A 26,582-nucleotide genomic window follows, 5' to 3' on the forward strand; every position below is an offset into this window, starting at 1 on the left:
TCAATAAAAATTTCAGCATGTTTATATTAAAAATACATCTAGCAAAAATGCTTATGAGCACAAAAGCTTATGGAGAAGCAATTCCAAATGGGTTGGAAATAGTGTTGTGGTCGATGGATTTTGCTTCATGTACATAGGAAGATGATTTTCACACACCAGTTTTAACCTCTCAATTACTATACCTTTTTTTATGTGGCCGTTAAATTCAATAAATTTAATAGTAACAAGATATAATTAAATAAGAATATTTGAGAGGTTAAAACAGGTGTGTGCTTATCATTCCCCTCGCGTGATACATAGATGAATACTGAGTTGTAACAGTGTGTGCGGTGCAGGGTTAAAAGGGTGAAATAAAATTTTGGAGTAATTTCAGTTTCCCTTGGGGAACAAAGGACACGTGGAGTGTTACGAACATTCACAATGGGTGGTATCAGAATTTGGAGAACCCCATATGGCCCATGGCGTTCGAGAGTGAATGAAGAGCCGAAGACGACGCCTTGCGTTCAGAAACAGATTTGGACACAATTCCTCAAAAAAATCCTCCACGTTTTGGAGTAATTTTTCCGTTTCTTCAATCTCAAGGTACATTTTCCCTCTCTAATTTCCATCTTATTTGATCAAATAATGTGTGTGTGTGTGTGTGTGTATTTATATATATGTATGTATATGTATATTTGTATATCTGCGTGTGTTTATATAGATTGATATGAATGTAGAAGAAGGAGATGGCAGAAGGGAATCCGCAATCGAGGTACGTGAAGCTAACGAGGGAACAAGAAGCACCATCCGAGGATATCACCCCTGGAGAGCTCAACCAGCCCATTCAAATTCCTCAGGTCCTTATTCTGATTTTATTTTTTGGGTGCAGATTGGATGTTGGTTTTCGAATTCTTAGAGATTTCGTGAGCATGCGTTCTCATAGCTCATCGGTTTGGTTATAATCAACACTCATGCAGACGTTTCCTCTGTCTCCGGATTATAAGTTTTGCAGCTTGAATCACCCCTCTTTTCGTTGTTAGAGTAGTTTAAAATCGGTGCACGTTTTGTTAAATTCAGCAACCTCAATTAGCGGATGAACATTTTGTTCGGGGGTTAATTATAAATTGTACTCATACACACACACACACACACACACACACACACACACACACATATATATATATATATATATTCACTGTGAGACCTCAATCTAATGTTGGGATACTGTGTTTCTTGTTGTTCTTTTGACAGTTAGGTGTCGAGAAGTGCTTGGAATGTGGGCAACCCCTACCGGAAAGATACCAACCCCCAGCTGATGAAGATTGGACAACCGGGATATTTGGTTGTGCTCAAGATCCTGAGAGTTGTAAGAGTTCATTTGCTCTTATCACTTTTTCACTTTCAGTGATTACCTTAATCACACAAGATGAACAATGTTAAATGCGACCCGATGTTTTAGAAAGTAGAAGTTTGCATTGTCCATTATGCAAGATTGTTTTTGCTTGCAAGATGCAACCTTTTCTCACCTCATCAGGTCATAAGGCTTTGCATAGCAAACGAGGAGGAGTGTTTTGTTGTTCTTGCTGAGATGATAATTTGTTTAGATTTTGGATGAAAAAAGAAAAATTTCTTAGATTTCAGAATATATGGTCGAGTGGGACGAGATAGAAGTCACTACCTTCATGGATTATCTCCTATTACTCACACTTCCATGGTCATTAGTTAATAATTCGTTACTTTTTGTGTTTGTGCTGAAGGCTGGACTGGACTTTTCTGTCCATGCGTGTTGTTTGGGCGTAATGTTGAAACCATACGAGAAGAAATTCCTTGGAACAATGCTTGTGTTTGCCATGCCATGTGCGTTGAAGGAGGAATTGCAGTTGCAGCAGCAACAGCGTTTTTTCACGGTGTTGATCCTAAGACCTCAGTTCTCATCTGCGAGACATTGCTATTTGCCTGGTGGATGTGTGCAATCTACACAGGTCTGTTTAGGCAGTCGTTGCAAAAGAAATATCATCTCAAGGTGAATTTCAGTTCCTATATATTTTTTTTCTTCAAATTACATGCAAAATAAATCAGAAAACATGAACGAATAGGATGACAAATCAGATATATTTCCTTTATCTTCTACTTTTATTAGGCGAAATTTATGTTTTCTGACATTTAATGTACAGCTCATGATGGAGAATTGATGTCTTAGGATGAAATGTTGATTTGGGACTCTCCAAATGATAGCCGGAATTAATATGCAGACGTGCATTGGGCGGGCATGTGTGTGTGTGTTTGTGCCTCCGGTTCAAGCTGGACTTAAATTGCCTTTTCAATATTCTCAATCAATCATCTATATCGTCTGCCATGAATCTTGCTCGCTGATTTTACATCGTTTCTTAATCGGTGTTTACTTTGACATCATATACTTTCATATATTTGCTTGATGTTTCAGATAAAGCAAAACTTTCAATTATCGACGAGTTTCCCTACATACCATGAGAAAAAGAAGGATTTCGAGCCTTCAGAGCTTTTTCCTTAAGTAATTTTTTACCTATCTGCAGGATTCACCGTGTGATCCATGCATGGTGCACTGCTGCATGCACTGGTGTGCTCTATGTCAAGAGCACAGGGAGATGAGGAACCACTTATCTGATAACACAACCACAACAATGACCGTTGTTTCCCCTCCACCGGTTCAAGAGATGGACTCCGGCGAGAAGAAGGACGCTGAAGCTTCGTCTTCAGAGTCTCCTGGTCATCCAAACACCAATATGGAGCTGGCTCTGCAGCCTGTGTAGCATTCCCTTTCGTTATAAATCGAGTCCATAGAAGATTAACCGGTGCAGAAGTTTGATGACCCGGGTTGCGTTGTTAGGATGCGAAATCTGCAAGTTTTTGAGAAAAAAAAAAAAAAATCTTGCCAACGAGAATTGTTATTGGCGTCAATTTGAATATCAATTTCATTGCACCCATGATTTTGCCTTATATTTTATCACATCTTTGCAATATTATCAAATTTTAATTCAAAAAGTAAGCTAGAAAATTCAAGGATTTTTTCTTGTATTATCAACCTCTTGGCTAATTGGTGCAAGTTTGACTCGAGTTTTTACACTAGGAAAGATTTGTAAAACTCACCATGATTATCGTGAGATAAACTTTGCGGCTGATGGTCTTCTCAGTCTAGTTTATTTTGACCAAGCACCTCTTATTGTCATCTTCTTATAGCTATTGGTGTTGAAATTTCTAGGTCTCATTATATTTTATTGTAATTTCTCTTTGTTGGGAGTTCACCACAACTTTGCAGCTGATGATCCTTGTTTGAGTTTATCATGTTTTTTCAGTCTAGTTTATTTTTACCAAGCGCCTCTTGTTGGCATCTTCTGATGTCTGTTGGTGCTGAAATTTTTAGATATCGTTATGTTTTATTGTAGATCTCTTTGTTGGGAGTTCACCACAACTTTGCGACTGATGTCCTGTGTCTGAATTCATCGTGTTTTCTTAATCTAGTTTATTTTGACCAAGCGTCCCTTGTTGACATCTTCTGATGGCTGTTGATGCTGGAATCTCTAGGTCTCGTTATGTCTTATTGTAGTTTCTCTTTGTTGGAGTTCATCACTATTGTTTTTGTACACAAGTGATAAAGTGGAGGAAGGAAATCAAACCAAAGACTTTAAGTACGTGAGTAAAGACTTCAATCATTGTGCGTTTTTTATTCTTTTAAAAAAAAAGACCAGCTAGTGGCTTCGTCAAAGCAACCTACCTTTTTGGGGTTAGGCTGGAAAGACTCATAGAGATATTTCAGCCTCTACCTGATTACCACCGTATGAATCATCAGTGCCAAAATTCAAACTCAGAACTTGTCGGTGGAATACAGGCATAAAATTTGTTCCCAATCAATGCAACCACTGGATCCCAAGTCCGAATATTCCGACCCGACCCGACATAACTTTTCTACTTTTGCCACCTCCTTCCCCGAGCCCCTCTTAAGCATTTTCGCCCCAAAAACCCGGAGCAGCAACACGCGCAGTGACAGGGAGGACCGCTAAAGGGTTCAGGGTTTTACCTCAAACCCCCCATAAACCCTAAAACCAGAGACCCCCACAACCATGACGCGCTTCCCTCCACCCTCCACGCCACGCCTCCTTTACACCCTCTACAGATCTCGAACGGCGACGTCTCCTCCTTCCCCGTCCCCATCGGCAGCGTCTTCCCTCCTCATCGGCGCCTTCCACTTCCGCCAATTCTCCTCCGGCAACCTCGCGCGCGCCAAGGAGGACAAGGAGCCATGGTGGAAGGACTCCATGGACAAGCTTCGGAACATCGGAATCTCGGCCCACATCGACTCCGGCAAGACCACCCTCACCGAGAGAGTTCTGTTTTACACCGGGAAGATCCACGAGATTCACGAGGTTCGAGGCAGAGACGGCGTGGGTGCGAAAATGGATTCCATGGATTTGGAGAGGGAAAAGGGGATCACCATTCAGTCTGCTGCCACTTACTGTACTTGGAATGGCTATCAGGTGATTGCAATAGGGTTTTTCCTTTTCGTTGCCCTGAAAAGTAATGGAATTTGAATGAAATGGGACTTATTTTAATGATTGTCAATGGTTTTTAATAAGTTGGGTTGTTCAGTTTTTTGAATTTGTTGAAAATCGGGAGGTGATCTCTTTGATATGCTGCTTATTACTTGTATGCTGCCAGCATCAGGGTGGGTCGCAATTACCAAGTTCTTTTACCTGTTGATTTCATTTAATTAAGAAGTCCTAAAATTATGAGTCGAAAGAAAGATAAATATATGTTCTGAATCAGTGAAAATTTTACTATACAAGAAGATTGAATTGCAATTCTGTTTGTTGCTTCTGTCTACTATACTTTGAATGCGTAAGAGGCTTGAGTGAGTTTGATTTCATGGAAGACAGGCTGTGGAATTTGGACCTGGGTTTTAGATTTTGGTTAAGACCTGGGAATAACAAAAGGAGTAAAGAGAAAAATAAAATGTTACATTTGTTTGGCATTAGTTGGAACAACCGGTATTAAGTACTGTATGCTGCTAGAAAAGGAAATAAATTGTTGGAAATTATCAAGTAAGATTGAGATCATGATTTCGTTTCTTGCCTTCTCTTCAGTAAAACTATTTATTGTCCAAAAGTTAAGTGAGGTTAGGAGTCTTACTTTTCATTCCAGAATGAAATAATCTCTCTCTTTTTATTTTTTTTCATCATTTGCATGTTCTTATGTATCTTATAGAACCTGTATTTTGGTATTGCAGATTAACATAATTGACACCCCAGGTCACGTTGATTTCACCATCGAGGTTGAGAGAGCTCTGCGTGTCCTTGATGGTGCCATTCTTGTCCTTTGTAGTGTTGGTGGAGTGCAAAGTCAGTCAATTACTGTTGATCGGCAAATGAAAAGATATGAGGTTCCAAGAATTGCATTTATAAACAAACTTGACCGAATGGGAGCAGATCCCTGGAAAGTTCTGAACCAGGTACATTTTGAAATCAACTAATCATGGAAATATCACAAAATTTGGGGTTTATTAATCGTTTTTCAGCAAGCGAACATAGAGCATTCAGTACTGTTTCCTTTGTCATATTGAACATAAACCAGTAATTAATGTCTCAGGATACTGGCCATCGTATTATGCCCTGAGCTTTTCAGTTATGTTGTACACCCGGCAGAAGGAATTGATTTTGATGGTTACGTGTTTTGATATCTCTATTTCTAGGGATGTAAGTCTTCAGTTGATATAATTGTTGTTTGTAAGATTTAGGTGATTAAATTAAGTAGGAATTATGAATAGTAGTTGGATTGATTGGCATCAGCTTCATTTTCAGTAGGTTGCCGAATGCATGGTTGTAAATTTGTGCAACAACCTGATACAGAGGTGTGGGTTTTCTTTTTGTTTTAAACATTTCAAGTAGCAAGCTAAATGCCACAAGTTTCAGCTAAGAATCCGTAACAAGCTAGATTCCCTTGATGATTGAGTTATGAAATTTGATAGGATAGTTGTATATGATACATAAATTATTTTTATTTTTGGACCTTAAAACTGTTGTGGTAATGAAATTGATTCTCCTGCAGGCACGGGCTAAGCTCCGCCATCACAGTGCTGCCATGCAAGTTCCAATTGGGTTGGAAGAAGATTTTAAGGGTCTTATTGACCTTGTGCAGATGAAAGCTTACTATTTTCATGGTCCCAATGGGTCTGTTTTTAATGCTATTGTGTTTTCATTGTGCCTTTTGAATGTGTATTGCCGTTTCTAATTTTTTTTCCTATTGTCTTGTTGCATTTTTTAGTGAAAACATTATTACTGAAGAAGTTCCTGCTGATATGGAGGAGTTCGTCACAGAAAAGAGGCGCGAGCTAATTGAAGTTGTATCTGAAGTTGATGACAAACTAGCTGAAGCATTCCTTGATGATGAGCCCATATCACCTACTGATCTTGAGGTACTTTGGATAAAATTCAAAAGAAAAATTGTGAAAAATGAAATGTGTTATGGAGTATTTTGTCTCGATTAATGTTGGTTTCGGTGATTTTTTATTTTTTACTGTGGTGATGGTTTGGTATATTTTTCAATGAAATTCTAAGTGGTGATATTTCTACCGTTTGTTTTTGTTCAATGGAAATTCATTGTGCATCTATATCTTTCTGTGTATCTATTTGAAAACTTCTTTTTGTTCAATGGAAATTCCTTGTTTGATGGAAATTCGTGGTGCATCTATATCTTTTTGTTCAATGGAAATTCGTTGTGCATCTATTTGAAAACTTCTTTTCTCTTTTGAGTAGGAAGCTGTGCGGAGGGCTACTGTAGCAAGGAAGTTTATCCCTGTGTTCATGGGTAGTGCATTTAAAAACAAGGTACTGTCTTTTGATCTTTAATTTTTATTTTAAATATCTATTCCTTTTGATTGATATGTGCATAAGTGGTTACATTATCTTGCCATTCCCCATAACTCAACTTCAAACTGCCTTTGGGTTAACGTCTTCAAATAATTTTGATTGCTGAAGATTACACTGCATTATATTTTATACAGTAGTGGCTCCTAGATTAAATAATTTGTTGTTTCTGAACAGATAATTTGGTGATTGCCCAGTGGGTATAGATATCTAATCTGTCTGTATTTACTGTTTAGGGACTTTTTGCTCCTCTTATAAATAGTATTTATCCTTTTTCACCAGTTGCAAATGATTCTGTATATGCTACTTGCTTGTGCCTCTGAATAATTTCTTCATCTTCTGCCATTTATGAATTACAGGGTGTACAGCCACTTTTGAATGCTGTTCTTAATTATTTGCCTTGTCCGACTGAAGTCAGTAACTATGCTCTTGACCAGACTAATGATGAAGAGAAGGTATTAAGTTGATGGAAATTAATTCTGATATCTTTTTTCATTCTCCAAACCTGCCTGGGTAATAAAAGAACTTCCGCAATGATGTAGGTTACATTAGGTGGAACTCCGGATGGGCCTCTTGTAGCATTGGCTTTCAAATTGGAGGAAGGGCGTTTTGGTCAGTTAACATATCTAAGGTATCCCCCCAGATGTGCTGTAACGGTAGCATAGCTTTTCTTATTTTTGTATTTATGTATCTAACAATTATTTTGTTGATGTAGAATCTATGAAGGTGTCATTCGGAAGGGTGATTTTATTTTTAACATTAATACCGGTAAAAGGATTAAGGTGAGTTCAAGGAATATTCTGTTGCGTCCCCATAGTTCTCATTTCAAATTAAGCCTTTGTGCCTTTGTGGATCTTAATTTGCAATATTTGTATTGTGCTACCATTTTTTTTTCATCCATCTTCTGGAATTGATTTTTCATATCAATTATGTCTTGCTGAGTTTGATTTTCGCGAAACAGGTTCCTCGCTTGGTTCGGATGCATTCCAATGAGATGGAGGTTAGTTTTATGTTTAAAGTTATTGCAATTTAGACTTTAAATGGCCATTTCACTGATGTCATCATTTTTTGTGGTGCATTTCATCTGCAGGATATTCAAGAGGCACATGCTGGGCAAATCGTTGCTGTTTTTGGAGTGGACTGTGCATCAGGTTTGACTTCTTTTCAAGGGCAGGAATCACAGTTTTTCTCTTTTAAAATAGATAAAGGAAAGATATACATTTACTCGATTTACACTAGCTGCGTTTTCCTTGTATGAGATTAAGAGCAAGGAGTACAGTCTCATTTAATTTAATCAAAATGGAAGTTAAATAGAGTCATAGAAAAACTAAATTTTCTGAGTCAAAGTTAAGTCATAACTCTCTAATTGTGTGCATGAGAACTAATTTGGGCGAAGCCTTATGACCTGGATATTAACATTCTATTTGTCTTTATTTATTTATTTTTAATTAACATTAATCTCTTCTGAGACATATTTTCTTGTATCTTCAGGAGATACCTTTACTGATGGGTCGGTTAAATATACAATGACTTCTATGAGTGTCCCCGAGCCAGTGATGTCATTAGCTGTTCAACCAGTTTCAAAAGATTCTGGAGGACAAGTGAGCAGATTTCTTTCGATATTGTGTGTTGATGAGTTGTTTTTTTGTATTATTATTCAGTGGTACTTACGTCAGTCTATTTCTTTCTTTTTTGCTAGTTCTCAAAGGCTTTGAATCGTTTTCAGAAAGAGGATCCAACATTTCGTGTTGGCTTGGATCCTGAGAGCGGACAGGTCTGATATTTGAATGTTAATATGATCCTATTATACAATCTGGTCTACAAAGTATATTTTCTCCACTTCAAGAAACAGTTGTTTTGCCTAACCATTACTGTTCCTCGAGTAGACAATCATCTCTGGGATGGGAGAGCTGCATTTGGACATTTACGTTGAACGCATTCGGAGAGAATATAAGGTGCCTGGCCTGTTCTCATTTTGCAATATGTATTGTCAGATATATTGATGTTAGGCAGCTTAAAAGTTTACTTTGTATTCTTATTCTCATACCTGTTAAACAGGTTGATGCCACTGTTGGAAAACCTCGTGTTAACTTCAGAGAGACTGTTACTCAGCGGGCTGAGTTTGATTATTTACATAAGAAGCAATCTGGAGGACAAGGTCAATATGGGCGGGTATGTGGGTAAGTCCAATGATGCCTTTATATGCACGATAATTGGATCTGATTGTAGTTATGCAACACTTACATGAATTTTTACTTGTACTCAGGTTTGTAAATTGTAAATCTGATTTGGTGTTTTCTCACCTGTTTGTAATTTTACTTCTTCTATTGGTATGTTGCAGGTATATTGAACCACTCCCTGCTGACTCACAGACCAAGTTTGAATTTGAAAACATTATTGTGGGACAAGCTATACCATCAAATTTTATTCCAGCTATTGAGAAGGGTTTCAAAGAAGCAGCCAATTCGTGAGTCCCCCCCGCCTGTTCTTAAGAGTTGATTATACAAAGAAAGATACTCTGATAGCTCTTCAGGAATGTTTACCCTGTAAAATTTACTAGATTGGTACAATGCCTTTGTCTAAATGTGTGTCCCTTGCTATTGGTTTGCTCATAATGCTATCCCTTGTGCAGGGGTTCATTAATTGGACATCCAGTTGAGCATGTTCGTATTGTATTAACTGATGGCGCTTCCCATGCCGTGGACTCCAGTGAACTTGCCTTTAAATTAGCTGCAATTTATGCATTTAGAAAGGTCCTTTCCATATCCTTTCATTGGAGTGATTCTTTAAATAATTGATTTAGCCCATACTCTCTTTGCCTTTATGATATTTTACTGGCAACAAAACTTTCTCCACTCCGGTTATTATTTATACTGAGATCTGAAATATTTAAACAGTGCTACACGGCAGCAAGACCAGTGATATTGGAGCCCGTTATGCTGGTGGAATTGAAAGTACCTATAGAGTTTCAGGGTACTGTTGCTGGTGATCTTAACAAGTGAGTGTTTTCAACTACTTTCATGAAATACGCTATTTTTTCTTGGATAATCAAAATATATGGGTTAATCACCAACTTATTAACATGTATGGGTTAATCACCAACTTATTAACTGAAGATATTGTCACTGTCGTTCGATAGGAGAAAAGGTATCATTATTGGAAATGACCAGGAAGGAGATGACTCTGTTATTACTGCCCAAGTAAGTATTGCTTTCGGTTGTGTAGTTTGCACAGCTTGATTTTAATGCCACTAAGAAAATTTGAGGAAAAGAAAACGTTGCGGTTGGAGTTAGTGTCCCCAAGCATCTTAACAATTTTATGGTCTGATTTTTGTCAAGACATTTGGCAGATGTGATATTTCTTGCTATTATCATTAGCATTTAAATTTTAATTTGGCATTCGTCTGTTTCGAAGAATTCCTTACGTAAATAAACATTATAAATGTTGTAAATTACCTCGTTAAATTTGATTCTAGCATTGTTTGCATTACCTTAAATTAATGGCTGTTTTTATGTGCGTGTCATTAAACAATATCGCGTAATTGGCTCTTTAGGTACCTCTGAACAACATGTTTGGGTATTCGACTTCTCTTCGGTCAATGACTCAGGTAATGAAGAACATTCTCTTTCTAGTCCAAAAGTTTTCATTTTCCCAAATTCCCACTCGAAAAAAATATCACGCAAGATTAAAAAATATTTGTGTGTGCAGGGAAAAGGCGAATTCACAATGGAGTACAAAGAGCACTCGCCGGTTTCTAATGATGTGCAGGCTCAACTAGTCAAGAACTACAAGGGCACCACTGCTGCTGAATAGCATACGACGTGCAGATGGAATTGATAAACAACTACATGAGCACCACTGCTGCTAAACAGCAAGTGTTTCGACCGATACGTTACTCCTGCCGGAGGCCGCTGTTTTTTATACAACACTGTTTTTCGACCTTCAATTTTGTTAAATTTTTTAGGAAGAAAGAGTCAGGTAATTTCCATGATCCATAATTTTGAAAGACCAGAACAACCCTAAATTGCTTATAGGCTGATATTCTGCATCAACTGTGTATCATATAGTTTACACCTTTTCATTATTTTTGGTTGAATAATTTTACTATTTACCATTAAATATTAAAAGTTTGCCCTTCATAGACGTATGGAATATCCATTTCCTTTCTTCTTTTTCTCCATTTTTAATAAATTTTGTAATATGCTTGGACTCTATTTATCCATTGAAACAAGGCAAATTTCCCTAAAATTTGTCTAGTTATTGGTAAAATAAAGGGCCAAGGTCAGGTGGTGGACGCTGAAATTTGGGGGCTATATTCTGGACTGAAATTTGCAGTTAGACAAGATTATTTCAAGATTATGTGTAGAGATGGATTCGGCTTTTAATTTAATCAATAAGTTGATTGATACTAGTTTTCATCTCTTACTATTGAGACAACTTATGGTACCATAGTTGATGCGAGTTAGTGCATGTTTATTTGAAGAATAGCATGATGGTAGTTGGCATTGTCAAAATTGGAGCTATAATATGAATATTAGGTAACATTATTTTGATAATCCTACTAAGACCAACTCCAATGGTGGGCTAAAAGCCAAATTATCTTCCAAAATTTCCCTCCAAACGTACTCCAACCCAAGGGGAAATTTTGAGCTAAATGCTAAATGCTAAACCAATGCCAAATTCCCCCCGACATTTAGCCCAGAAATCGGGGTGGACTCTACCCAATATTTATCGGAATTTAAATTTTTTTAGATTAAAATGTTCATAAAATTAATTTACGATAGTCTACATATTTATTTTGTTAAAAAAAATTAATTTAACAAAAAAAAAAAGCTTAAATTCATTCTTTAATAATCCCAGGCTAAAATTTTAAGGTAGAATGGTTGGAGTAGAAAAACTGTTTTCGGGCTAAAAGCTAAATTTTTCGGGCTAAAAATTTTGACTTTTAGCCCAACCATTGGAGATGGTCTAATTGGATTGGAACTCGATTATTTGATATGATGGGAGTCCGTAGGATTCGAATTATTTGTAATAACTATTTGAGCTAGTTTTTGGAGTGATCCACCTCCTTATTTTACCAGAAAAATAAATAAAAAAGAAATGGAAAATAAGTTCCACCCCATTTTTTTTTCATGCACACTTATGTTTATTTCTAGTCTTTTGATGGAATAATGTAAAGGAGAATTAAGTACGGAAGGAGAAAAGACGTGTGTAGAAATAATTCTCTTTGTAATTTCAAATTTCTAATAGAGCTCCTCCTGATATTAACCGCCAGCTTGCCCATTTTGAATTTAAGCAAAACGAAGAGTGTTTTAATATCTAAAGCGAAATTGATTGAGAGATAACTGCATTCTTTGTTTTGCGTTGATTCTTCTCTCCTTGATATCGCTCAAAAGACCAAAATCCAGCAAAATCCGAATGGGAATTCTGATAAACAATTTTAAACTTGCAACGGAATACTAATTTGGATTCCATATATTTGAACAAGAGTGATTGTGGTGGTTATAAAAAAGTAATCAACTTGGCAAAAGAAACCGCTGCTACGTCGTTTTGCAAGAAAAAGAGGGTGCCGAATGACCGCCGTTACGTCACGTTGTTAGACTGTATAAAAATACAATACCAACAAAATACAGGCCAAATCGAGGTCAATTTGGTAATTATGAAATTGCTACATATATATATATATATATATCACACCAGTATAACAAAGAGAAGAGAACCATAGAGAAAAATGAAGAGCTCAACAATTTTCTCAATCGGTTTCCTTTTAACAATTTGCCTGGCCACTGAAGCTCAGCAGTGTCGTCCGAGCGGCCGGATTCGAGGCAAGAAGGCCCCTTCTGGACAATGCAACACGGAAAACGACTCTGACTGCTGTGTCAAAGGAAAAATGTACACAACCTACACCTGTTCGCCGCCCTTGTCCGGACACACCAAGGCCTATCTCACTCTCAACAGCTTTGAGGCAGGCGGCGATGGAGGCGGTCCATCGGAATGCGACAACAAATACCACAACGACAACACGCACGTTGTGGCGCTGTCTACTGGTTGGTACAACGGCGGAGGAAGGTGCCATAACAACATCACGATTAGTGCGAATGGACGGAGTGTGGTGGCGATGGTGGTGGATGAGTGTGACTCTACTATGGGATGTGATGCAGTGCATGACTACCAACCTCCATGCCCTAACAACATTGTTGATGCCTCAAAGGCGGTCTGGGAAGCCTTGGGTGTGCGGAAGGAGGACTGGGGTGGCCTCGATATCACATGGTCTGACGCTTAGCTACATGTTCATATTCTTGCTCTCGCTTTTATTGCTTTTATGTGTGTATGTACGTGGATTGTGTTTTGTAATATGTTGCTTATATGATGTGAACATAGTTTTCTTATGTGATACATAAAACATCCCGTTTTGTTTTTCGATTTGGTTTTGATACAACGATATATTTACACTAAGAGGCGGGTAGATAGAATAAATTGATATTGAACTTGCTATTCACGATATTCTAATTTAAGATCTCTTACTTTCAAGTGAAAAGAAATATCATTGGATTGTAGTGCTAAGTGGGTCGTTTAGTTTTAATTAGGAAAATGGGTGACAAGTTTTCAATTGAAATACATTAAGAAATGATGACAGGGTATATTCAATTAAGAAATTTAAAAATTTTAATGGATTTATAAATCCATTGAGTTTAAGAGAGTTTAATTAATTTGTAGAGATTCCATGAAAATTTTTAAGAGAGTTTAATTAAGAAATGATGACGGGGTGTATTCGAATATAATACCTCTTACAAGTGAAGAGAAATATCATTGGACTGTAATATTAAGTGGGTCGTTTAGTTTTAATTAGGAGAATGGGTGACAAGTCTTCGATTGAAATACAGTAAGAAATGATGACTGGGTGTATTTTTCAATTAAGAATTTAAGAGATTTTAATGGATTTATAAATTCATTGAGTTCAAGGGAGTTTAATTGATTTGTATAGATTCCCTGAAATTTTTTAATTCAATTCTCTCGAAATCTCAGGAGGAGAGGTGAGATTTGTGAATGGTTAAATTCCACTACGAAATCTCTCAAATTTTCTTAAATTCCTCAATTGTTTAAGATTCTTTAAAATAAATTCCTAATTAAATACACTTGAAATGTTATAAACTTCTTTGAAATCATAATATTAAAATCCTTATTGAATACACGTTGAATTTTAAAAAATCACTTAAAATTCTAATTGAATACCCTAAATTCTTTACAAGAATTAAAAACCCTCAAATTCTCAATTAAATACATCCACAAGTTTCACATGTTAACTTTTAACTGTAAGATTTTATCACTGAGTATTGTCACGTAGGTCAACTGAACCATTCTCTCTTGAATAAGAAGAAACAAAGGGAAGCATATTCTCAAATCACTCTTACAAAACGAAGTAGCTGACTCTAACAATCAGTAATCACCTCAACATTCTTGTCCTAAAATTTCCGAAGTACAGATTCTACAACCAAATTGTTCGGGTAAGTCAATTCATAGGGGGCGGTGGCAGAGGGTTATTGAGAGGCGGAGGTGGGGGCATTGACCCGTGTTGCATGTTGGGTGGCCTCATTTGAGGGGGAGGGGGCGGTCGCCACATAGGTTGTTGGTTTCCCATAGCCATAGGTGGCGGAAGTGACCTTGGAGGAGCTGGAGCGGACTGTGGAGGAGGTGGCGGCATGTTTGGCGGTGGTCTGAATTGCTGCATTTGAGGTGGAGGCATTTGACCTGGTTGCTGTGGCTGACCTTGCCAGGTTGGTTGTACAGCCATCTGCATGGGTGGGAAAGCCATGCCTTGCGGGGGTGGTGGGCGAAGAGGAGGAATACCGAGACCACCATTTGCGAAAGGTCGTGGAGGCACAGGAGCACCCATGGTACCATTGGACTGAGGACCATTGGCAAGTGTTGGAGGACCACTAGCAAACAGCGTATGAGGCCGGCTTTTTGAAGTAGGATTGCTTGCAGCCAAAACTCTCTCTGCAAAGTAATAGCGGTAATTTAGTACTGTCCAGCAACAATGAAGTTTACCTATTAAAATCTATAATTTTTGTCTTCCCTAAAGGCTAACCCAACTACAAACAGTTTTCGTTTCATTGTTCTTCCCTTCGTTTGATTTTAAATTAAGTGAACCCTGAGTAAAAACTTAACGCATTGCATTTTTCACATCATGGTAAAAACAAGTTGTACGCGTCTCACTATTATTCATTTAACTACCATGGTCTAACACCTCGTGTTATTAAAGTAGAAGCTTTCATGTAACCGAGACAAATTACAAACACTAAAGCAGCGGCTAAGTAAACAAGAGGCCTCACCTGCTGGAGTACCATGACGCTCTCCTCTAGTATCCTTCTTATAGGCATATGACACTGTTATTTGACGATTGCACAGATACTGGCCATTCATTGCCTACAAAAAAAAGAACAAAAAAGAATTAAGAAACCAAATTCAACACATGACAAAGACCATTTCAACAAAGCATTGCCACAACAAAGAAAGACCATTAGATACATGTACAATGCAACCAAAATAACATCCTTCAGACTTTAGGCTACAAAACCAAAGAAAACATTTCCACAAGCCTTTATATTTCCGTAAAGATAACAGCACAGAACCCTGAACAGTCCTCAGCAGATATTAAGCTATTACTTACAAGTAGAGCCCAACCTTAGATGCTTCAAATATTATCAAATTTTATGAGGAGTTGATAACAAGAGACAAGCACTTGCTTATCCAAATATTATTGGTTTCCAGCTTGCTTACAAAACATAAACAAAATAGAGAACAGTAAAAGAAACATACCTCAATAGCTGCATCAGATGCCTCAAAAGAATCATAACTAATGAAGCCAAATCCACGGGAATTTCCAGTATCAGGGTCTCTCATTATCTAGAAAAGAAAATTACCAACATTACAGTCCACATAAGAATCACAGTTAACACAGAAAATGAATACCTGATAATGACTATTATTGCATGAATACACCCTCCAAATATTGCATGACTATACCCTCCAAATACAGTCACAAACATAATACTATATAACTTCACAATAACAGCCAAGGATTTCATAAAACCAAAAATTGTGTTTATGCAAAGCATTTTCTTTAATATAAAAGGAACAATGGAACAAGAAAAACTTAAAAACATGATAAAAATACTTTCCAAGAAGTTATTTTATGAAATTTTTTTGAACATAAAATGTTAGCCAATGAAAGGACATGCTGATACAGTACCTTTGGATTTGTAACTATGACTCCAAATGCACTGAATGTATCATAGAGAAGCTTCTCATCCACATCCTACAAGAAATATTGGGTAAGAATGCAAAACATTAGAATAGATGTCATAGAGTATCTATTCACAATACGGATTTGAGAATGACTAAACAACTTACAGGATCGAGATTTCCAACGAAAAGGTTTGCCCCTACATCCAAGCTCTTTTTGTCTTGGGATGCCTGAAACCAAGAAAACACAATCCATCAAAATTCCAATACATACATGATCAGCGGCATACAGTGACTGAACGGTCAACAGAATGATTTTTCCCCTGTTAAATGAGATCTCGTAATACTAGCTTCTGTAGGGCACAAAACACACCAAATGCAGAAATGTGATAACTAGAAAAAAGATAGTTCAATACCTTATTTACACGTATTGGTTTGCCGTAAAGTTTGATCATATTAAGCACCTTGATTGCCTGCATAGCAATAAAATTTCATCAAATCAATAACCAGAATTAGAGAAGTTCAACACAAAAAGAGGAGCTAAAGAGTAACTTAAGAACCGGAGCACATCGTGGCTCATTGCCAACACTTACGTAATCAGCGTCCTCTTCACTACGGAATTCAACAAATCCATATCCTTGATGAAGGTTTGTCACTCTATCCTTGGGAACATACACGTTCACTGAAAGATGAAGAAGCACAAACATTAACACAATATCAATCGGATCGAGTTCATATTTTTCTTTTCATTAGCAAGTTTCAACACACATACAAGCCTACAAATACCACAAAAGGAAATTTGATTTAAGTCAATATATAATTTCATGTTTCAGCATAGGTCAATAGTCATTTTATTTTCTAACATAGGTCAATTGAAACAATTATCTTCTTCAATTAAGGTCAATAACAACAACTTTCCACTCACTAAGGTAAATATCGATTGCTAAACTTCCTTACGTCTACTTAAAAGCGCAAATTGTTGTTGGACTCAATCCTAATATCGAATATATTTTGTGAACTTAAACGAATTACCCCATAATAACCATCTAAATCTACAAAAGCAGGATTTGATAGATGCATACCAACAGGACCAGCTTGAACAAACAACTCCCACAGCAATTCTTCGGAAACCTGAATCAATCAAAAGAAATTAGAAGAAATCAAACAAAAGTAAAACCCTAGCTGCTCAAATTCCTCAATTTTGCCACGAAAACTAGGAAAATGGAAAAGCCCAAGTCAGAAAAATGCAAGTAGAAGGAAAGGGAAGGAGAACCTGAGGGTCCAGATTGCCGACGTAGGCAGTGGCGTCTTGGTTTCTCTCGGCAGAATGTTGGCCCAGCAAGTTGGCTCCTACTCCCGGAGCTATTCGAGTCGTCATTCTCTGCAGAGTAGAATTAGAATACTGCCCCGAATGTTTGGGAAGGCGAAAGAGGAATTGGGGGGCCTGATGTGTGGAAGCGCTGCCGGAGAGTGGATATGGCGGAGTTGCAGCTGCCGGAGGGAGGAGGAAGACGATGAGAATTGGTTTAGGGTTTTGGGGTTTATTTCTCGTACCCTCTAATATTGGTCTTGCACCCAAAGACAAACCTTTCTCGTAAGTTATACGCCTTACATTACAACAACGAAGAAGAAAAATTAAAAAATCTATAAATAAAAATAAGGACTTTTAACAAAAACCCGTACTGTTTTAACGAAAAGTCATATTTTTACATTAAAAAGTCAATTATGGACCTTTTATTTTATCCTTATCATTAAAACTCAAAGTTTTCAAGCTCTTTTCATTAGTTTCCTATAAAAATATTCATTTAGTTTTTTTTTTCTTCTTCAAACTATAGAAATTTCAATTAAATTCGAATTGAAACGTTTACATCAGATGCCAAAGTGTTGAACAACCACTTCGGTTCAAATCATTCCAACTATGAAGGCCACCTTCCTTAAACACAAAAGATGTCACTAGATGCGCTACCATATTACAAACACGGGGAGCAAAACAAAATTGTACTCACGACTTCATATTTGAATTTTAAAATTTATTCATACAACGACATATTTATATTAATATAAATTTAATTTGAATAAATACCAAGTTAGATTGAGTTTTCAAGTATAAATACCTAGTTTACGAGAAACTTATAATTGAACGATTTACAGCCTTTTATTTAAAGTTTGGTTGATTAGAGCTTGTTTTTGGTGGGAAAAAGTGGAAAGCATTTGAGAACACCCAAAAGAACTAAGAAGAAAAATCCCAATGTCATAATCTCAATACAAATTTATTATTTATTAACAAGGGGCTGGTACAATTTCAAGAAGTAGCTAACATGAAAGAATACTAATTCACCCAAATGCTTTGAATCCACCCAGCTTCAATAACATAAAACTAGAGACTTGGGAGGAGGATCTAGGACTGGGTGAACGCTTCTCGCAACTCCGTCGGCAGCTCTAGGTCGGGCTCGAACTCGCTAAGAGGGGAGAAATATTGATCCACCATGTCTTTGGATACATTTTCAACACTTGGAGGATCCCACTGCATATTTCAGAAACATGATCCTGTTACGATTCATATGAATCGACAATATGATATAAAGATAAAAGAGTTGGGGTTACAGTATGGCCACTCAATATCTTGGTTATCAAAAAGCTGCATATATTGTTTACCCCACTTTCGTTAGATGGTATAAGAATACATATACCTTTGGTGCAAAGTCCTTTTCCACTACTCGTGCCCGAACCCCCTAATGACCACAACAACTCAGATATAGTTACCAATCATTACTGTATATTATATCAGAAAAAACGGAAGGAATTTATACCTCGCAAAAGTCATTGGAAATCTGCTTAGTGATACCCTGTAGGGACATTCTGTACTCACGAACCAAGCACTGATCGAGGGTCTGAAATCTACCTTCTCTTATCTGCGCCAATTAATAACGAAGCGATAGGTCTCATATATGTATACATAATGCAACAGGTTTAAACAAACGTCAACTCAAACATGTTTCCAAGGAGAGAGGGAGAGACTCACAGATCTCAAGGAAACCTTTAAGCTCAATGGTGAGACTTCTTTAAGTCTCTTTAGAGTAGAAATGCACCATGCATCCTTTGTTCTACCTGCCTCACATTCCTGCGTATTAGTTTTTTAATCCACACAATCAGATGCCGTCCAAGAACGTATTCACTGATAGTGATTATTAAAAGCACCCGTCAGTGTTGGAACTTACAATCTTCCAAATGAACTTGAGCCAACCATAATATGGAACGCGAAAGAAAACCTAAAGAATCTACAGACACGGTCCTACAAATGAATCCCTTAACTCTTTTAAGTAGTGTTCAATTCTAGCAGAACCATATCAGCAATTTGGTTTTCGCAGACATTGGAAATGCTTTAATGTAAACAAAACAAAAAGAAATTTTAAAACGAGAGCACCATCTCAAGGCAATGCAGTAACCATTTTTTAAGGTGGAAACAAAACATTTTGAACGACAATAAACCTAAATATTTTAATTGATCAGAGCGCTGAAAACTCATTTATCATTAAAATATTATATTGGTTTAACAGTTCTGAACTAAAGAGAAGTTAATAAAATCGATACGTGCTTACCACAGCATCGATAATTTCTTCAACTGTGTCATGGCTGAAACATTTATCGAGTAACTCAATCCTAAAAACAAGACAATGAAGAATTAAAGCCATTATATAGATTAAAGGAGTACATAATGACAGTTCGAAATGCTTTTAACCTAAACTTTAAAGTTTATGCATTTAAATTTGTTTGAAATGAGATTCCAGGGACGAGTTTACACATTCTAGAATTTCCTTAGAACTTAACTTTCTATCTGAGTCCTTTCATACAATTATAACAAACCTTTGAAGCACACTTGTCTCATCGGGATAAACAACTTCACCATACTTGTCTAAAGAAGCTTCAACGACAGAGGGATCATCAGTGACAATTTTCCCAAGTTCTTCTTCAATTAATGGAAGCCTCTAGGATAAAAGGCAACAAAACACAAAGGTTATATAACGAAGCTAGACCAATCTAAAACTTCAAAAAATGTGGAAAAGGTTCCTGGAATTAACTGAACTATGCAAATAATGTGTTGCAAGTCCAGAAGCCATCATCTCCGACCCATTGAGCCTGTCTCCAGTAAGAGCCAAGAACTCCCCTACAAACAGCAAACGACATAAGCATGTTAAATTTGGAAAAGTAATGAGGGAACACAATCTCCTGCGTACAAATTTATAACTTACACAATTTGTCAAAAATGACCTAAATAGCGACATTTAGAACCTTGAAGTACATTACAAATGCAGAAGCAAATGATATCAATTTTAACAGCTGCTCGACATCATTCTTTGCCTAAATAACTCAGATGCTTCCTCAACCTCATACGAAGAAAGAAGACAATTGAGTCATTTTTTTCTTCTGAGGATGATATCAAATCCTTTTGGGAATCTCTCAAGAACTTGTCTGTATGTAACATAATTATTTTTGGACTCGCACATAATAAACTCGCGAATTCCCATGAATTATTTTTATTAAAATATGTATTCTCTGTCAGTCAGAAAGAAATCTGCAGACTTATCTTGACTGTTTCCCCCCTTTTACTACGAATTGAATAATCTATGAACAAGTTAAACATGCATGAATAACCACAAAAGCATACCTAAGTGACCTGGTAGATGTGAGAGGTAAAAAGATGCCCCCGCATCTGTATGGAAACCAATTAGAGTTTCAGGAGTAGCAAAAACCTGCAAATCGCAAGTGTACAATAGTAAAGCTTCTACCAGCAGACAAATGTAAAGAAAACTCAATTTTTTTTTTTCTTTTGATAAAAGACACAGAAGTAATATCAAATGCTTATCTGACTCATCACTTTACGGTGAATGTAAAATGAAGATCCTACTGCTTCAGTTTAAAAATTGTTATATTGAGCAAGGAAAAACCTTCTGAATCATGCAAATAAAAGAAGCAACGTACAAAATTGCTGTATCATTCATCACGTGTCTGCAGCATGAATTGCAAGCAAATATGAGCAGTACAGTGACTGGTGAGGGTTCCTTGTTTCCCAAATGGATTTCAAATAAGCATAGCAATAAGGTTTGAATTGACTCCACCTAACTTATTCGCAGAAATATGGACATATATGAGATTTTTTTTTTTTTTTTTTTTGTTTTTTTTTGGATTCCACATGCCTTGTACTGATTCTACTGAACATAATATTTCCACAGGTTGAGTTAGTTTCATCTCACAGATAGGGAGGGGAGAGGAGATGAGTTACAGAGTTAGGAACACAAGTCACTTGTTGTTTGGTACATGATTTTACTTTTATACTAATAAAGGTGAACTCGTTTCATGCGGCCAAACAAGTTTCACACATAAATTTGACATATACGCAGATTATAGAGAAAGGGTAGCTTTATATATTAAATCAGGTGCTAAAAAAACCCTTATAGCATAAGCCCTGACCGGGCTGTTTTTCACAGTTATCTATTTGGTAAAGACAATAATCAATACTGCACTGAAAGACCTATTCATAGCTTGTAAGGAGTATTCTTAAAAAGGGCAAGGGATGACACAAGACATATACACTGGGTTGCATACACCTTTTTGAGGCTAAGCTAAGAATGATATATGCTCATAATCATCTTCGATTCCCTTGTTATTGATGTATATTCAGATTAGATTCAACATATCAATTTTATTTAAGACTTCCTAGAGGGACTTGAAGTTTTTGACGTGTTACATTATCCCCAAAACACCTCAACCAAGTTTCAGTTCTTAAGAAGCTTCAGCAAAGTAATTGATGGTTTCCTCATTCAAAAAGAACAACGGGATATGAACCAATTGTCAAGCCAGCAAATTTGTGAAAAAGAAACAAAGAATAATGTCTACAAGTATCCCTGTCCGTACAGTTTTGTCAGTTGCAATGCGGAATGTCCCAGGGATTGAGACTCCAGCACCACCACCCATGGTAATGCCATTGAAGATAGCCACCTGCATGGACATCAATCATGAACTAATAAATAAACAGAAATTAACCTCAAGTTGCTATTGACCGTAAAGAGCATTCAATATTACCTGAGTATCACAAATTGATAACATTCAAAATTCCATATCTCGAGGAATAATTACTGAGGCAAGATGAATCTCACAAGATTTTCTTATTAAGAAGGATACACGATGAAGAACCTAAAATGCACGTTCACCCAATAGAAATTCAAGTATGATGAGCACTCACATGTGGTTTCAAACATGTACCAAGCAGGTATATAAAAGTATAGCACGCCCTAAAAAATTCTTTACAATCGTCTATTTTCCCTGCACAATCAGGACCGTTATAAATACAATTGTCTGACATTAAGCAGAAAAAGAAGAACTAAAACCGGGTACAAAAAGCTGAAGTCATCGAATTTGACATAAAATATAGACATGTAAGCTATACAAGTTTGTTCACAAACTTATCGATGGGGCGAATTTAGTTATCTGGGTCTTGATGGCAAAATCAGATTGGAGGCGCTAACCTTTGTTTATCATATGATAAAGAGAAACTATATCTCCACCGGCACAAAATGCCTTGCCACTGCCCTTCAAAAATTCAAAACAATTTGTAAGCTGCCACTTGAGTAATCACGAGTTCACAACTAAGCAAATATCCTTTGAGAAAAATTAGTAACTTATGTTTCATTTTATTCGAGCGCCATTCTAATCTAATCTAATCTAAACGATGGAGAGCGACATTCGAGAACCCAAATGAGTGGCTACATAATAAAAAAATATATAAAGCAATCACCTTCATAACAATAAAGCCAACATCAGGATCATCTTCCCAGCTTTTGTACAATTTCTGCAATCTCGCTCCCTGTACCATTCAATCACCCATTTCTCAGCAATGGTTCCCATCCAAAACCCCAAACAAAATCAAGGGTCTCCAAAAACCCAACAAAAAGGATCAAATTTACGAAACAAAACCCCACCATTGCAGTCGTGAAAGCATTGAGCACCGCCGGTCTGTTGAGAACTGCCGTTCGGGACCACGCTTTTCCTTCTACCAACACCTGAGAGACGCTCACAGAGACACCGGTTTCACATCTCCGAGCTTGAATTTGAAGGAGTGGAGAAATGGGTAAGGGAGGAGAAGAAGAAAGAGACTCACTTGGTGATCGAGATTATCAGCTGGGGTGAGAGCGGCATCCGGGAGAGAGCATACGCCTCTGCAATGGCGGACGAAACGACGGAGGTGGACGCCGTTTCCGGCCGATAAAGCTGCCTTAAACCTCTGCATCGTTTTTTTTCCCAAATCCTACTCCTCCAACGCACCGCCGAGTAAAGCCCGTGTATAGGATACTGCCAACGTTTGACAGGGGAAACGGATGGGGGTGGGTATTTCGGGTAAATTACCGAAATTACCCTTGTGAATATTTGCAATTTCCATCGCGTATCCTCAATTACAAATGAATCGCATCGTTTTCCAATTTTATGTTGTTCTTCCCTTTTTAACTTCTAGGGTTTAACACCGCTTCTCATCGTCCGATAGTCTCCATTCTTTGATCAGGTATTTCTCTGATTTGTTTTTTTTTTTTTTTTTTTTTTTTTGTGCTTTTTTGGGTATTCAATACATTTGCTAATTTTGCTTCTGATTTTTGGATTTACATTATTATTTGTGCATTATTAATTCGGATTTTTGAGATTAAGAGTGTGGATGGTTGATTATTTTGTGTTATTTGTATGATTATTTTTGTTGAATTCAAGTGTATTAGAAAGGGCTAGATATTTTGTTTTTGAATATCATATGGCCAGTTTTCAGTCAGATAGTAATGTTTTTCTGTCTAAGCAAGAAAATTTTGATGGGAGATGTCTAAATTGCATGGGAAGTTGATGAGATTCTTATGTTTCTTTCTCCTTCACTCGTTTTTAGATTTTCTTGGTAAATTATCACATTTGCTCGTCTTTGTGTTTGTTCTTGGGATGACCGGGTTTTAAAGCGGAGGGCATGTTTCTGTTTAGACTACTCTTCTGGTTTCTATTCCGTGACAAAGTTTTCATTTCGAGACTACGAATAGTATATAATGGCTTATGTTTCAGAATACAATCAGGTGGATACTTGTTGAGGAGAAAAGAATGGATGAGACCATGAAGCAGTTCCAGAAAAGCTTAATTGAGGTCGAGACTGAAGCTGAGCATCTCCTTCTAGCTCGAAACCAGGTAAGTTTATACCTCTACCTCCTTCTTTGCAGACTTGTATGTTTTACCGTTAACGAAGATAATTTTTTGAGATGTAGCTGTGAAGTTGGAAAGTTTGAACTCAAGCATGACAGTATATTTCTTAAGTTTCAATAACTAATGATTTGATTAAAGGATTGGAAAGTTTCGATAACAAATGATTTGATTAAATGATTGGAACCATAAGGTTATTATTTTAGATATTGAAGGCTGTATGAAACTGTTAACACAAAATTTATCTATTAAATTTAGCTACTTGTTGACATTAAAAAGAAATATCTAGTTGCCTGGCTTAATTTTTTGAAATTCCCTTGGTTCCTTGGTCTCTTTCTTACTGATATATTGTATTGGGTTTTGTTAAACCATCATTCCCTGTAGTGTATTTTGTTTTTGGTCAACAATCCCAGTGCAGTTGAGTTGCTTTATTATGTGAAATAATTCAGTTTTATTAAAGTTAATGTATTCTATTGTGTCTTGTTAGTAACACAGTGGAGGATTGTGTTTGTTATATGAAAACGCAGATGGTTGAAAATGACAGGGTGAGGAATGGGAACAGAGAAGCACTTACATCTCTGAGGAAGATAGCTCGGACAACCAAAACTAGCGTTCCATCTCCTTTCGAGTCAATAATGAAGGAGATTGGGGGGCCTCAATCAAAACCTCTGGTGAAGGAGGTATGCCCTACCTGTGGCAACCATGACTCAAATGACCATACTTGGATGATGTTCCCGGGAACTGATGTCTTTGCAAGGATTCCATTTCATGCTGCCCATACCATCTTGGAGACAGGTTTTCTCTCAAGCCGCTTTTTATTTTTCTTTTTATGCAACTATTTGGGACATATACCAACTCCATCAGTAAGAAGTACAACTCTTTCACATATCAATATGTTCATGTGACCATATCCTGATGGATTAATGAATAATCTTGAATGTCCACTGTAGTAGCCCTTGTGAGCAAAAAGGGTTACATAAACTATTTAGGATCTTTTAACAAATTGGTTGAGCTATTTATGAATTCTTTAACTCTTGAAGCTCTAGTGTTTTGTTTAAAAGGCCTATAGATGTTCACGAAGGTGCCATCTTCTGAATGCAACTTCCATTAAGCTTACAAAAGGAAGCTATGCTTCAGATTACATTGGCAAATTTGAAATAAGATAAGAGGGATTTGCCCAGCAAACTTTTAATTTGTCAGACTTCATAGTGTTCTTGCTTGTCAATCATAATTTCTCAAACTTAACCATTGACGCTTCTTAGAGGAATTCGTTAAGTTTTTTAGATATTTATTGCTGTGTTGCTGTCCAGTCTCTTATTACCGCCAAAGTTGGGAGTATGGCTCATGAACTCTCAGAATTCATGAGTTTTCATCTGTGCTTTCTTTTTCTATGTTTTATAGATATATTATTTTATAAGTTGAATGCTTTGTAGCTTCATTATGTATTTTTCAGAAAGAAGATTCTGAACTTTTTGCTGTTGCCTTTGGGATGCAGAACAAGAACAACTTGATTTAGACTCTAGAAGATTGCAAGGCATTGTGAAGGAGAAATCCCTTGTGATTTCGGGCAAAGGTGCCCTTGCTGATAAGATCTGTCCGGGTGTGCTGAAGTCCTTGGTAACGCTGACAGACAAACCAAAGTGAATTGTGCTTGATGCGTTTATATTCAATTCTGTTATAACCCCGCATCCACGCCCAACTAAGGAGAAAAGGAATGAATGTTAATCACTCTAGCTACCATCACAGACGGAGCTCCGTGTAGACTAGTGTTCATAATTTTTCCTTTGTAGCTCTGGTGCTGTTAACATCAGAATTTTCGCCAAAACGGGGATTGATTGGAATCAAAAAGCTAGCAATTGTCACATACTTGCAGGATAGGAAAAGTGTGATGTATCATATTGAAGGGATTCGGAATTGTTGTTAAACGCTATATTTTTGTGCGCTATTCCATGAGTCCCCAGAATTTATGTTGTTATTTCTTTCGAAGTGCTCATTTTCCTACTTGAATTCATATGCATGTTCGTCAGGATGCCCCCACATCGGTGCTTCGTGCTGTATTTTTCGTGCTATATCTTTGTTCTTGGGGGACCATTTTGTTTTAGGTGCGTGGAAGTTTCGTGTGCCCAGCTAGTAGAATTGAACACAAATGAGCTTGTCTTGTATATTATTGGCTGTCACGGCCAAGCTTTCACATTGCCACCGGCGTCCCCGTGTTGAAGGTTTCACATTGTATGGATTGTTTTT

The 26,582-nt window shown here is 37.1% G+C and overlaps 6 protein-coding genes across 7 annotated transcripts; 4 read left to right on the forward strand and 2 right to left on the reverse strand.

Annotated features, from left to right (window-relative positions):
• Nucleotides 1-450: 450 nt before the first annotated feature.
• On the forward strand, nucleotides 451-3,171 carry LOC137733185 (PLAC8 family protein). The gene is made up of 5 exons (XM_068472342.2): nucleotides 451-582; nucleotides 717-836; nucleotides 1,231-1,345; nucleotides 1,737-2,002; nucleotides 2,532-3,171. The coding sequence occupies exons 2-5, from the start codon at nucleotides 726-728 to the stop codon at nucleotides 2,766-2,768; spliced, it is 729 nt and encodes a 242-aa protein (XP_068328443.2). The 5' UTR covers nucleotides 451-582; nucleotides 717-725; the 3' UTR covers nucleotides 2,769-3,171.
• Nucleotides 3,172-3,806: 635 nt separating this feature from the next.
• On the forward strand, nucleotides 3,807-11,014 carry LOC137733721 (Translation elongation factor EFG/EF2 protein). Its single transcript, XM_068472883.2, has 20 exons — nucleotides 3,807-4,490; nucleotides 5,240-5,461; nucleotides 6,058-6,179; nucleotides 6,274-6,424; nucleotides 6,765-6,836; nucleotides 7,235-7,330; nucleotides 7,418-7,506; nucleotides 7,591-7,657; nucleotides 7,837-7,875; nucleotides 7,966-8,026; nucleotides 8,367-8,476; nucleotides 8,575-8,649; nucleotides 8,762-8,830; nucleotides 8,934-9,055; nucleotides 9,217-9,342; nucleotides 9,508-9,628; nucleotides 9,773-9,873; nucleotides 10,015-10,075; nucleotides 10,429-10,482; nucleotides 10,584-11,014. The coding sequence occupies exons 1-20, from the start codon at nucleotides 4,077-4,079 to the stop codon at nucleotides 10,686-10,688; spliced, it is 2,277 nt and encodes a 758-aa protein (XP_068328984.2). The 5' UTR covers nucleotides 3,807-4,076; the 3' UTR covers nucleotides 10,689-11,014.
• A 1,583-nt stretch (nucleotides 11,015-12,597) lies between these two features.
• On the forward strand, nucleotides 12,598-13,285 carry LOC137733406 (kiwellin-1-like). The gene has a single exon (XM_068472558.2). It carries the CDS (start codon nucleotides 12,607-12,609, stop codon nucleotides 13,156-13,158), a length of 552 nt encoding a protein of 183 aa, XP_068328659.2. The 5' UTR covers nucleotides 12,598-12,606; the 3' UTR covers nucleotides 13,159-13,285.
• Nucleotides 13,286-14,175: 890 nt separating this feature from the next.
• EMB2444 (RNA-binding (RRM/RBD/RNP motifs) family protein) lies at nucleotides 14,176-17,738 on the reverse strand. The gene is made up of 9 exons (XM_068474177.2): nucleotides 17,395-17,738; nucleotides 17,204-17,252; nucleotides 16,715-16,803; nucleotides 16,538-16,594; nucleotides 16,290-16,352; nucleotides 16,129-16,194; nucleotides 15,696-15,782; nucleotides 15,209-15,302; nucleotides 14,176-14,873 (listed from the first exon to the last, which is right to left on the reverse strand). The coding sequence occupies exons 1-9, from the start codon at nucleotides 17,497-17,499 to the stop codon at nucleotides 14,386-14,388; spliced, it is 1,098 nt and encodes a 365-aa protein (XP_068330278.1). The 5' UTR covers nucleotides 17,500-17,738; the 3' UTR covers nucleotides 14,176-14,385.
• A 614-nt stretch (nucleotides 17,739-18,352) lies between these two features.
• LOC137733974 (ATP-dependent caseinolytic (Clp) protease/crotonase family protein) lies at nucleotides 18,353-23,409 on the reverse strand. Its single transcript, XM_068473198.2, has 14 exons — nucleotides 23,278-23,409; nucleotides 23,099-23,179; nucleotides 22,915-22,983; nucleotides 22,646-22,709; nucleotides 22,363-22,442; nucleotides 22,035-22,118; nucleotides 20,788-20,872; nucleotides 20,201-20,286; nucleotides 19,986-20,107; nucleotides 19,721-19,781; nucleotides 19,144-19,242; nucleotides 18,932-19,033; nucleotides 18,812-18,853; nucleotides 18,353-18,645 (listed from the first exon to the last, which is right to left on the reverse strand). Exons 1-14 carry the CDS (start codon nucleotides 23,404-23,406, stop codon nucleotides 18,520-18,522), a joined length of 1,230 nt encoding a protein of 409 aa, XP_068329299.2. The 5' UTR covers nucleotides 23,407-23,409; the 3' UTR covers nucleotides 18,353-18,519.
• Nucleotides 23,410-23,536: 127 nt separating this feature from the next.
• Nucleotides 23,537-26,313, forward strand: LOC137735185 (uncharacterized). Of its 2 annotated transcripts, none has more exons than XM_068474579.2 (4): nucleotides 23,537-23,676; nucleotides 24,207-24,326; nucleotides 24,866-25,133; nucleotides 25,834-26,313. In XM_068474579.2, the coding sequence occupies exons 2-4, from the start codon at nucleotides 24,243-24,245 to the stop codon at nucleotides 25,980-25,982; spliced, it is 501 nt and encodes a 166-aa protein (XP_068330680.1). In that variant the 5' UTR covers nucleotides 23,537-23,676; nucleotides 24,207-24,242; the 3' UTR covers nucleotides 25,983-26,313. The 2 variants fall into 2 exon arrangements, with proteins under 2 accessions (XP_068330680.1, XP_068330682.1); XM_068474581.2 differs by having other exon boundaries at nucleotides 24,218-24,326.
• Nucleotides 26,314-26,582: the final 269 nt, after the last annotated feature.

The sequence above is a fragment of the Pyrus communis genome, chromosome 7, assembly GCF_041283825.1.
Source record: "Pyrus communis isolate YQ-2024b chromosome 7, ASM4128382v1, whole genome shotgun sequence".
Classification (NCBI taxonomy): Eukaryota; Viridiplantae; Streptophyta; class Magnoliopsida; order Rosales; family Rosaceae; genus Pyrus; species Pyrus communis.